Source organism: Pelophylax lessonae (genome assembly GCF_965119305.1).
Source record: "Pelophylax lessonae genome assembly, chromosome: 3".
Taxonomy (NCBI): Eukaryota; Metazoa; Chordata; class Amphibia; order Anura; family Ranidae; genus Pelophylax; species Pelophylax lessonae.
Window position 1 is genome coordinate 88,498,934 of NC_138770.1, and position 13,335 is coordinate 88,512,268.

The 13,335-nt window shown below is 38.6% G+C and overlaps 1 protein-coding gene across 1 annotated transcript in view; it reads right to left on the reverse strand.

The window, feature by feature from the left end:
* Positions 1-13,335, reverse strand: part of LOC309551316 (cytochrome P450 2B11-like) — an 87,086-nt gene that overhangs the window by 73,482 nt on the left and 269 nt on the right. The window contains exons 2-6 of the mRNA XM_082251851.1: positions 11,442-11,638; positions 9,943-10,105; positions 9,348-9,497; positions 7,841-8,001; positions 1,711-1,887 (exon numbers count right to left, since the gene is read on the reverse strand). Coding sequence (XP_082107977.1) covers positions 1,711-1,887; positions 7,841-8,001; positions 9,348-9,497; positions 9,943-10,105; positions 11,442-11,638 — 848 coding nt within the window. The remainder of the gene's footprint in view (positions 1-1,710; positions 1,888-7,840; positions 8,002-9,347; positions 9,498-9,942; positions 10,106-11,441; positions 11,639-13,335) is intronic.

Sequence of the window (13,335 nt, forward strand, 5' to 3'; positions counted from 1 at the left end):
TTCTTCAAATTCAATCTTTCTAAAACGAAGCCCATATTATTTCCTCCTGCCTGTGCCCCCTCCCCTAACTTCTCCATCAAGATCAATAATACAATTATCAATCCCTCCCCTCATGCCAGGGTGCTAGGTATAATCCTGGACTCTGACCAATTCTTTCAACCCCAATTCCAATCTCTGTCCAATCCTTGTAGACTTTTGTAAACCTTGTAGACCTCTGTAACATCTCAAAAATTTGTCCATTTTAACTGTTGAAACCACTAAGCATCTTGTTCACTCCCTTGTTATCTCTCGCCTTGGCTATTTTAACTCCCCCCTCATAGGCCTTCCTCTTTGCAGGCTATCCCCCTCTTCAGTCTACCATGAATGCTGCTGCCAGACTTATCAACCTTACCAACTGTTCAGTGTCTGCCACCCCTCTCTGCCAATCCCTCCAATGACTTCCCATTGCCCAAACGAATACAATTCAAAATATTACCAATAACATACAAAACCATTTACAACTCTGCCCCAAGCTACATCACCAAACTTGTCTCCAAATATCACCCAAACTATCCTATCTGATCCTCGCAAGATCCTCTGCTCTCTAGCTCCCTCGTCTCCTCCTCCCATGCTCATCTTCAGGATTTGTTTAGAGCCTCTCCCATCCTCTGGAACTCCCTACCCCAATAAGTCTGGTTAGCTCCTACTCTGTCCATTTTTTAGGTGATCCCTGAAAACTCGTCTCTTTAGGGAAGCCTATCCTGCCTTCAGCTAATAATTAAATCTTATATTTCTCCCATCAGTACATCCCTCAAAGTTATTAAAAATGCAAAAAAAATGCAATGTAAATGAAACAGAAGACTTCCCATAGTGTAATACGCTCACATGAAATTGTTTAGTAAACAAAAATAAAATGATACTCACAAATAAAGTGCAATGAATACCGTGCACACGGTAGCTGGCATATATGCACAGTGCAAACATTTCCCCTTTAGCATGGACTTCCAGAGAGGATATGTAAAGATAGCTGCTACACAGCTTCTGGGCATGATGAGGTCACGTGGTACCGCCACTGACGCATTTCATCACGTGCTCTGTGACTTTCTCATAGGGAACCTCTAAGGTATTACCTTTTGTTCCAACAGCCCCTCCCTATTAGATTGTATTATCTCCCAGGAGGAGGGGCCTCATAACCTTCTTGTATTGAATTGAATTGAATTGATGCTGTATTATCTCCCTTTATATTGTAAAGTGCTGCGCAAAGTGTTGATGCTATTTAAATCCTGTATAATAATACTAATTATAATATTTGTTTCTATGTGACTCTTGGCATCCTCCACATTCTCCGCTGTGAGCAAAGTGTCAACCATCATATCAAAGCATGCTGATGTCTTCTAGTTTTACCTTCTAATCTGCAGGTCTAAACACTTCTTGGTGTGTTAAACATCAGCCCATCCTCCTACCTCCCACACCTTTCTCTTGGCCCATCACTATGGGGTGGCTTGACCTTCAACAATGTACAGTTAACTGAAGTATTAAAAATCCTTCTGCTTATATCTTCAACAGAAAATCCTTCTACACAGAAGTAAGATTATATAAAAAGCTTTTTAGACATACCTGCTTTAAATGTGATAGATTTAAAGAAACAATTTTTTTTCATTTATTTGAGAATATCCATTATGGATATCAAATGCTTCAGATCATTCAACTCATCTCTAATGAAGACCTTACCTCTTGTTGCTTCACCAGGTAGGCATCAATAAGATTCCTCTGGTCATTCACATCTAGAGTTTTCTTCTGTTTAGTAAATGTTTGTTTTATGAAGTTTTGCATATGTCTCATATTTTCGAATATTTTGTGGTGAGGTCCTGGAAGCAGGTCTAACAAAGTCGGAATAATATTGTACATCTTTAAAAAGAAAAATAAAATATACATAGGTAAAGAATTGACCATATACTTGTAATTCGATAGACTTTGAAGGATGAGTAAAGGAAGATACTGTAATTGCTTCTCCTGGGGATGAACATTTTGGCAAACATTAAAAGTATCTGATTTAACCCTCCTCTTATGTTAGGGTCAGAACTGACCCGTTTTCAGGTTTTGAATGTCTATAAGTATCACATAAATTTGTTTATTGCATCAAGATTTTTTTACTTTGTCAGGAACCTCTATTTAAACAATGTAATAGAAAAAGAATCATTTTCACTAAATTATAAAATACTGTGGTGAAAATTAAGACGTTTATGGTATTAGGGTCAATTCTGACCCAGTTATAATATAGGATTTTAGGACACTAATAAGTTCCAAAACTGAAATCATAAACACTCTCTCTGCTTAGTAACACTGACAGCCAATCCCCTCTCAACCCTGTGAGCTGTAGTTAGGGAGGGGTCTATCTCTTTTCCTGCTTGTCTGCTTCTCTAAATAAAGTGAAGAAACATAGGACAAATACATTTCAGAGTTGCTGACTTTATTTTACCATTTTTTAATTTGAAAATGAGAGGTATGCTATCAAAAGAAAGGTCTAAGGGGTCACAACAAAAATATTAAAACCAATCTTTTCAAGGACAAAGAAGCCTAACAAGGTAACCATGAGGTAAGAAACAAATTTGATGATAAATAATTATTCAGAGGGTATTTTATGGCTGATTTAAAACACGGGTCAAAACCGACCCTAACATCATGGATAGTAACAGAATTCTAACATAAGAGGAGGGTTAAAATGAGCCTTCTATAAAAAATGAAAGGTCTTCTTTACAGCCAATCTCCCACCCCAAAGAGAATTCTCTTTTTAAAAGAAAATCTTAAAAAATAAAGCATTGACATTAAATATTTACTTTAGTCCTGGGTTCAGATGCATCACTGCTGCCTCCTGGGACAGCTGGTGCTTAAAATCCTTGGGAATGACCTCCAGTCCATGGCAGAAGTGCATCATTGTGGGATTTAGAACATCCAGGAGGCACGATGACATCAACCACACTCCCGAGAGAATCGCAAGCTGTGGTTGGGGTTTTGTTTTTATCTGTTTTTGTCAAATCTTAATTTTGAAGGTATTTAAAAACTAAGTCTGTTTGGAGGGGGAGGATACTGACATTAAAGGTGGACCTTGCATTTTGTGAGAAGGCCCACTTTTAGGCCTATTCTTGTCCAGTATACTATGTTATTTGGCTTTTACCACAATAATATTGTATAGTAAGGATAAGTCATGGGATAGTTAGGTGTGTTTTCTGTGCTAGGAAGATAGATGATGCTGCAGAAGGGAAACTGTGCCCTGGTTTTTGCATCTAGCTTTCTCTTTTGAGCTTGTTCTCAATTTCTGCTACTATCTCAGAGCATTATTATGACATTCAAATCTCTTAAAAACTAACCTACTAGAGCTAAGTTGGTAAGGAAAGCTTTAAGTTGTCCACTTGTCAGGCAAATACAGGCAAATACACAAACTTGATATCTTCAACTACCTTTTTGTATAGTAACAAACAAGTGATTAACGCCTCAAGAATAGGGATGATCGAACTTTTGAAAAGTTCGGTTCGACCAGAACACCTGAACTTCCCAAAAGTTCGGCCCGGATTTCAGAACCCCATTGAAATCAATGGGACCCGAACTTTGGTAATCAAAGTTCTGGGTCATGCCCCAGGGACTATTAATCACACAAAAAAAGGTTCTTAAAAATTGTCGTTTTTGATAGAGAGCCAATTATTGAAAAAGTTATTGAAAAAAAAGAGATTTATTTGGATTTAGTGTCTGGGGGGGGGGGGGGGTCTAAAAAGTGTACCTGTGAAGTTTCAGCTCTGTATAATGTCCAGAACCTGAAAAAAAAGATTGTTTGTATTAGAATTGCAGTAGAGCAGGATAGTGGCTCCGCTATTTTCACACCCGGCCGTTTTTGTTGCAGGCGTTTATTGGGCTTTTCTGTGGACGTCTTTGGAGGCAGGCATGACATCTGAACTTCTGTGTAGGGGTATACATACACACACACATGTATAGGTGTGAAAGTACCAGAACCCTATGCTTGCGCTAATGAAATAATTTGCAGGCATAGGGTTACGCTTCTATCACACCTATATGTGTGTATGTGTATAAATACATATAAGTGTGTGTGTATATATACCCCTATACAGAAGTTCAGATGTCATGCCTGCCTCCAAAGACATCCACAAAAAAGCCAAATAAACGCCTGCAACAAAAACTGCCAGGTGTGAAAGTAGCGAAGCCACTATCCTGCTCTACTGCAATTCTAATACAAACGATCTTTTTTCTATAGCGGTCACCCTGACATGGAAGGGTTTGGTCAGCCTGCCATAGCAGTCAGAGTTAGTTCACCCTACACTACACTACGGTCACCCTGACACTTAACACTTTCCCTACAGAAACTAGATTTTTGAATCTAACTATAGTGGAAAATAGTACCCTAACTACACTAAATATCCCTTTCCTCACACTAATAATTGCTAAATGACACTTTTGAAGCAGGAGTAACAGAACTGCTTCCACTCTCTTCCACATCCCTGTATTACAATGCTAGCGATTTGGCGGGGCTATCTTATATACTGGGGGGCGTATTCACTACTGATTGGCCTCTGGACCCCCTAGTCACTCCAATCACGTTCCTAGCATCCTCCTGCCCCCTCAATTGGCTTTTACTGATGGTTCTGGTCCAATCACAGGTTTTTAAAGCACAGTTCCTGTCCCATTGCATTTTGGTCGGTTCTGGTTGCCGAATTCCGAACTTTTTCAACAAAAAGTTCGGAATTCGGCCGAATTTCAACAGTCAGTGTTTGGGTCGAACCAATGGTCGACCCGAACCATTCGATCATCCCTACTCAAGAATAGGGATGATCTCAGGTGTGTTCAGATCATAGACTAAACATACCTGAACGACCCTACCAGGAAGCTGTTGCTGTACTGAGCCAGTCATAATTGGCTGAGGCATTTACCACCCTTATGGTTGCAGGGCAGGAAATTCCCCAGCTGCAGATGATTGGCCTCGCACAGTAACAGCTTCCTGGTGTATTCGCTCAGGTGGGTTTAGGCTAGGATCGAAACATGTCTGAGCTCATCCCTACTCAAGAACAACAAAAAGGCCATATTTTATTATTTATCTTTAGTTAAAAATCATAATGACCATACATTAGCTGGTATTGTCTAAAAGTCCAATCATTTGAAATACCATCATCCTGCAACTCAGCGAATAATTCTAATGCAGGTAAAGGGCAGCTACTTAGTTTAATAGCCTCAAGGTTCAATTTCCATTCCAAAAATGTCATCCAAATGTTATGCACAAGTACTAATATGAATTTTAATATTTCACATGCATGGGAACTAATGCATTCACTTGTCACCAGCTGACTAGTGTAAACCCTCAGAATAAAGGACTTGGAATTTCAACATAGTCTTTTTCAAATTATCAAACAAACAATCAGAACAACCTTTATGTGAGAGAAAAGCACCACCCAAAGTCAAACATTAACCTTTTGTTAGTCAAACTAATTAACACCAGCAGTAAGAAAAAAACACCTGTGTAAGGCATAGAAATAATTTGGGTATATATAATAACAAATATTTATATAGATACATATAACTCAGATTATTGCATAGGAATGTATTATAAATACAATCCATAATATCATATCAATTTCTAATATAATAAGGGAGAACACGGATATATGGAACAAGCATTAAGGGATAAGCTAACATTCAACCCTCTGTTGGTAAGTATATGCCACATTTTTATGCGTCAAATATAATAAAAAAAATGCAATAATTCATTATCGAAACATAAAACATATCAAACATACACTATATTGTCGAAAGTATTGGGACGCCTGCCTTTACACGCACATGAACTTTAATGACATCTCAGTCTTAGTCCGTAGGGTTCAATATTCAGTTGGCCCACCCTTTGCAGCTATAAGAGCTTCAACTCTTCTGGGAAGACTGTCCACAAGGTTTAGGAGTGTGTCTATGGGAATGTTTGACCATTCTTCCACCCCAAAATTACTTATCCATGTCCTTATAGACCTAGATTTGTGTACTGGTGTGCAGTCATGTTGGAACAGGAAGGGGCATTCCAAACTGGCCCCAAAAATTTGGGAGCATGCAATTGTCCAAACTGTCTTGGTATCCTGATGCCTTAAGAGTTCCCTTCACTGGAACTAAGGGACCAAGCCCAACCCCTGCAAGACAACCCCACACCATAATCTCCCTTTGACGAAATTATTTAGAACAGTGTACAAAGCAAGGTCCAAAAAACATGGCTGAGCGAGTTTGAAGTGGAGGAACTTGACTGGCCTGCACAAAGTCCTGACCTGAATTCGCTAGAATACTTTTGAGATTAATTAGAGCGGACACTGTGAGCTAGGCCTTCTCGTTCAACATTGATGCCTGACCTCACAAATGCGCTTCTGGAAGAATGGTCAAACATTCCCATAGACACACTCCTAAACCTTGTGGATAGCCTTCCCAGAAGAGTTGAAGCTGTTATAGCTGTAAAGGGTGGGCCAACTCAATATTGAACCCTACGGACTAAGACTGGGATGGTATTAAAGTTCATGTGCATGTAAAGGCAGGTGTCCCAATACTTTTGACATTATAGTGTATAGAGAATATTGAATACTGTGTGATCCTATTATTAATACTAAATATACAAACTAACATCCCACTGCTATCTATCAATTCCCTTGGGGTTTAATTCAGGGATCCAAAAGTGTTCTCTATATGAGAGCATGTTCCTTCTATCACCTTTTCTCTAGCTACATTCCTGGAGACATTGAACGGATTGATAAATTTAGGATTATTAACTCCTTAAATATATTCCTTAATTCATTTTTAGGGGACGTGTAGTAGACCCTTTATATTGCATATCACATACAATGTGTAAGAGGCAATGACCAAGGTATTTTTTAACTTTTTCATAATCTTATGTGTGGAGGGGGGACGTCATCACTTAAGCCTACATGAGAGCACACAGGTGAAATTGAATAATAGTTGAGTAAAGGTGAAAAGAAACATAAAATAATATAAATATAAGAACAAAATAATAAAAACAACACTTAATAGAGACAATGCATTGGTATAAAGACCATTCAATGCTTTTTGTACCTAAATGTAGCAAAATGCAACCACATATTGTACAGACCAGCCAGAAAGCAAACACAGACAAACCCCGAGTGTGGACATCCTACTTATAAAAGTGAGTAAGGTCCCACTCAAAGTTCAGACCACATGGTATCCATGTTTTTAAGTGGAAAATCTAGTATACCTCTCTTTTACATAATATGCTAAGGTTGGGTTCACACTGTTCCCAATTGGATGCAGGTTTCCCCGCATCCAATTCATATGACAGGAGACTGTGACTGGCTCTCAATGGAGCTGGTTCACACAGCTCCATGTCGGTTGCGGAGCAGCTTGCAGAAAAGTCCTGTGCGTCTTCTGGTCCCCTTTCAGGTCTGAATTCAGTCAAAAAGTCGGACCTAGTACGGACCCGAAATGGTGCACAGTGATGCACCGGACCCTCTGCTGATAGCCGCTCCAAATTTAGTGTGAACCCAGCCATGAGGTATCACCACCTCTCCTAGAATGCACTATTTTAACAATGCCTTGAATCCATAAAGTTATGTGGTCGCCTCCATGCTGCTCATTAGAATGATGTGCAATATTAGTAGAACGCTGGTAATTTTCAATTACTTCCTATCGTGTTTTCAGGACAGGAAGTTAATGGAAATATCTTTAATGAGACATAGAAACTTGATAGTGGTGTTCTAATCAATATCCACTGCCCCCCCCCCCCCCCCCAAGCAAGTAAGCAGCAAATCAATTCAAAGTACCTCTCACCCAAACACACACATATAAAGCAACTTACCCGGACCACACGAGAACCCATAAGCTGGATGTTTTCATTAATCAAACCCATGAGCCTTAGTATAGTGGGGTCATCATAACTGAATCGATGACCAAGTAGTATGGAGATGATTATATTGGCCACTGCAGCATTAAGGATGGTCAGATTATCAAAAGGTTTACCTGGAATTTAAAAAAAAACATAATTTCGTAGTAACAAGAAACAGATTCACGCTGGGAAATACAAGAAAAATTGACTACTTATTAGTGTTGTCATCCAAGATTCACACCTAATTCTCACTGATCCCTGAAAAATGTGTGAATCTTGGATCAAAGCTTGTCCTAAAAAGTTGAATGTTAGCACTATTTAAAAAAGTATCATACACAGTACTTTTGTTCCAAGTACACTAATACAGCTACAATCACTTCAAGCATGACCCTTGGATGAAGGTTTTGTGAATCTTAGGTGAAAATAGAGACAGATCCTTAAAGGAGCATATACATTTCAAACTTGAATTGCCCATCCTCTCTAAGACATGGATAGTTTGATCTTTGACAGTTTGAACCATAAATGTAGCTAAATCTAGGCTTTAGGTACTCTAATGCTATATGATAATATATAATTGTTATAATAAATTAAAAGCAGTACAACAGAAATAGAATTTACAGAGCAAATACTTCAGCTGTAGTGGGTAGGGTGGCACATGGATCCATAGTCCATCAACCATTGCCAGGCATATGTGATGCGTGGCTGCAGGTTGGACCTTGCTATGGAAATTGGAATGATTTTGAGATTGCTGTTTCTGTTACCAATTACCTGTAACTAAAAAAAAAAAATCTGATTTATCATTCAGTTTATTTGTGTTAGTGTGGTATTACTCACTAGCACTACATTGAGAGACTTAAAATTAATTATTGTGTGATTATTTTTGTCTAATACATTATATAGTGGTGGATTTCGTGTAGACAATATAAAGGACCATATGTTGTCTCAAGCAATTTCCTTTTAGTGTTAGTATCTTAGTGATGTAGGATCTCATGATCATCAATATAAAGACATGGTTTGGTACAATATCATATCTGCTGGACATATTTTGTTTTGTATTGGCCATTAAGAATGAGCTCTTAGAAGACATCCTTTCAGATATCAAATGGCTTGGATAGAAGTTGTGTTCATATGTGGACTTCTTGGATGTGCATATTGTTCTGTACAAAAATGTCTGAAATTTTTCATATGATACCAGAATTTGGGATGAGTTCAAACATCTATATGTGTCAGATATGGCAATTAACATAGAAAAGGGTGGCCAATAATAGAAGTGACAGACTAATTTGCCCATATAGGATCACATGGGAAACGGGCATCAAGGAAGATGATCTGTAAGATTATTCTAATAACAAATGCAGATACAAGTACGAAAAAAATATCCCACAGCAAATAAAAGGTAATCAAATTTGTTTTTTTGTAGAACAAAGGGCATTAAAAAATGTGAATGATAAAGAAGACACAGACGCATCAAAACAATCACCTTCATAAGTCTTCATTGCTTGCACTAAGCATTCGGCTTCTTCACTAATCTTGTCTTCTATAGCTTTCTTTCCCATCCCGTAATCTCGAAGCGTTGAAAGAGTGAATCTTCTCATTGCCTTCCAGCTCTCACCATTAGAAAAAATAACACCTAAACAGGAAAAATGTAATATTTTCTTTGAGTCAAAAAATATAACGTCTGATACAAATGCGCCCAAAATACAGATTCAGGGCTGTTGATAGCAAAAACAAATGGTTCCTAGTATTTACTTTGTCTTATCTAAAGAATTTATTATAAAACATTAATTTCCTTAAAGGATATCTAAACCCAAGAACAACAAATATTGTAATATATTGCTGCCTGCCAATCCTTAGATGTGGTGGCTGCATTGATTTTCTTTTTTCTAGACTTACAGAGATAGTTGAGAACACTACTAACTGATAACAGTGAGCAGAGAATCTGCCGACTGGATTTCTAGCAGGATCAACAAGTTGTGTTTTGCACTTATTGAAAAAAGTTCAACAGAAAACAAATAAAACTCAGGTGCATGAACCATATCGGTTGCCATTTACCAAAGATAAAAAAACATGGTTACCGTTGTCTTTTGTTGATTTAGAAAATATTGCCAACTTTGGTCTGTTAGAAAATTCTTCACCATAGTTGAGTAGAGCATCTTTAACAGTGTCATAGCCACACAAGATGATTACTTTTGCCATTCCAATATGAATGGTTAATACTGTGCCATGCTTCTTAGACAGCTGTAAATGTAACATTGAGTAGTAAGACATAGTTAATGGTCTAAAATTAGCATTAAATAAATCCCCTTCTATTATGTCTAAACAAATATTTCATTTCATTCTTTTATGTCTTTATGCATAGGTCTGTCCAACTTAAAACAACATTCCAATTTTTCTAAGAACGTTTGCTTAAATTCTTGCAATTAATGTAGTTCATCTGGAGGTGATTATTTGTTTCTCCACAAAATTAGAGTAACATATGGTAAATACAGAATGAAATCTACTGATTGTGGTGTCCATCTTGGTGTACCTTTCCCATCTGTCCCTATTTGGAGGGATTGTCCCTCTTCTGAAACCAAATCCCTCAGTCTAAATTTAATCTCAGTTGTCCTTTTTCCCTGATGTAAAATTGTAAAATGTACAATTTAGTCACACAAAGTTTTATACTACACTAAATCTTTCATCCAACATGTAAATTATTGTATTTTTAAGACAGTATAAAGCAAAAAAAAGCATTTGTGCATTTCACTGATCAATTTTAGTCATGTCAATTCTCCATAGTCTGCGCAACTGCAGAGTCTTCCATTTAAAGAGAGACTAGCAAGAAGAACAAACAAAAAACGTTGCACTTGACATAATGAAGTCCGTCAATCCATCTTCTTCTAGACATGACACAAGGGCAAAATGTGAAGTAATGTCTTTGCTGCCTCCTGTTTTTTTAGGTTAATACCCACTATCTGGTATCCAGTGGCAGAAGTTCTTTCTACGAATTTGCCTTGTCATACAGTGTTCATATAGATAGGCATAGAGGAGCACTAAGTAAGCCCCAACACTAGGAAGATTATCAGAATTGAGGTAGGCCCTTCCTCTTATGGTTAAAGATCTGGTATACTCTCCAGAGAGGCAGGCCACCAATCAGCATCAATACCTGTCTAAAGCCCAACTATGGTGACCTAATCTGAGCTGGAAATATATAAGAGGTGATACCAGTGTTGCCAGGGATGCCCAAAGAGCTCAAACAGGAGAAAATGGGGAATTGGTAGAATGTGTTAGAAAATATACAACTACATTTGTAGCTGTTTCTAGATAGAGCATGCAGGTACAGCAGACTGTAGGAGCCCTTGTGAGTTCCTGGCAAGGAAAGATGGCCACGTGGCACTATGGCAAGTGGGCTTGCAGGTATAAATAAACAACAAACTCAAAAGAATGCCTGGAATATTTATTTAACCAGAAGCCCTATGTTATTTATGTTCAGCACTGCAAGGCATGTTCATAAGGTGGAAGGAATGCCAGCCAAATGCCTTATCTTAATACCTGAAAAACTAAATATGAGCTTAGTAAAAGATGGTTGTATTACCTCCATAAATGTTTTGTGAGGATGTTTCATGTCAATCATGTGCAGATTTCCGATGATGGGTAAAGGTTTGGGCCCGGGAGGTAAATTCTTGTGTTTATGTCTCTTTTGGTTATTGTAAACATTGGCCAAGAAGAGAATGACCACGACAGATATAAGGATTGTGATAAGGTCCATTGAGAACGTGTTGCCAACGATATCTAAGGAAAGGAAAAAAACACCAGAGTGAATAGGGAAAAGACAAATTACAACCTCTGTAAATTTTTTACGGCTGCCTGTGTGGGTGGAGTCCTGGGTTTTTAGAGGATGGGAGCAGATTACACCTGATGTACGCAATGTTAACAAAGCACACTACCAATACCCCTGGAGACTTTGAGGCAGCAACCAAACATTAAACATCTGTAAAAGAATATGATTTTATTCATTGATTTTATTCATCCATGGTTAAAAGTAATTGACACAGGATATCCAAAAATATTGGTTCCAGTATCATTCATTCATCATACAGTATACATCAATCCTTATGAAATATTGTTGATCACAAGTTAGAAACTAATACTATAAAACTAATATATCTAGGTGAAAGACCCAATTCATTTCAATCAAAGTAGTCTAGATCTTCTTCAGGGTTCATATCCGGATATCATAATCCATATAAGAAAATGAATGAACCTGACCGGAACCATTAAAAGAAGAGACACTCCCTCTGGATCACTGAGCGCCAAGGTAAACCAGAATAACAAACAAGGAACACTTAAGGAGACATGTGGACCCAAGATGCCAATGGGGGAAGAAGAAAAAGGTCCAACATCCCCATGCAAAAAATATAGAATATAAGCACAGTGAGGGAATCAGGTAGTTAGACCTCCATGTTAAAATTATTTAATAATCTTGGAAATCCCTAACACACTAGCCCAGAAGTGTCTGTATGTGCTCAGGTAGTGTGGCACTTGTGTGGAAATTCTTTTATTCAAGCATGTGAGTCTCAATATGATGGAATTTCTCCCTTTACTGGTGTGTGTGTACCCTATTTCAGGAAGAAGTAGGGAGGCACATTTGGCCAATTTAGGGGAAGCAGGTGGTGAATCAGGGCTGATAAAACTTGACGTTGAATAAAGTATGTCACAGCTTGTGGAAGACCTGTCAGCCTCCCTGGTTGGAGTTGTGATGGATGGCAGTACTGATTACAGAGTGGGTTGGATGCTGCAGAAGAACGTGCTGGATTTACCAGCTGTGTGCACATGCTGTAAGCATCATGAACTCTTGGAGGTATGCTTTGTGGAGGGGACTAAGTCCAGGTTTACATTTCCACACTACAAGGGCATTACAATGGACATTATATAGTGGGGGGCTCCTAGGAAAGGCTCGGCCGTTTGCCACACAGGGCTGATCTAGACTCTCTTTCCTGTCTGCCCTGACTGTGGTAGATTGACGGTAAGGGTGGCATCCTGTGCTTGCTGTGGGGACTGGCTGTAATTCCTTTTTGAGGTCCTCGCAGTCTGAGAGCTTCCGTGTGAAAGAAAAGAGCAACAAGCTCTATGAAAAAAGGTGATCTCTTCAGTCACCCAGGTCACCGGGTGGTAATAGTCCTACCTCCTATGACACTAGTGAGTGGTGGCCTGGTTCCCTCAAGGTCACTAGGGGTTAACCCATTTGTAGAGAGCCTACATATGAGGTCATGGTGGACACTGCAGCTGAGCAATGCTGGTGAAGAGTGTAACCAAGGCCAGTGTTCCCTGTTTCCCTGTTACTGAGAGTTGGGAACCGGATGGCATTCATTGACTTGAATGAAGTGTCACTATAGGGTTTATTTACTAACGCTAGAGAGGGCAATATTAGTCACAATTCTGCAGAGAAACCAACGAGCTTCCAGGTTTTATTGCTAAAGCTTAATTAA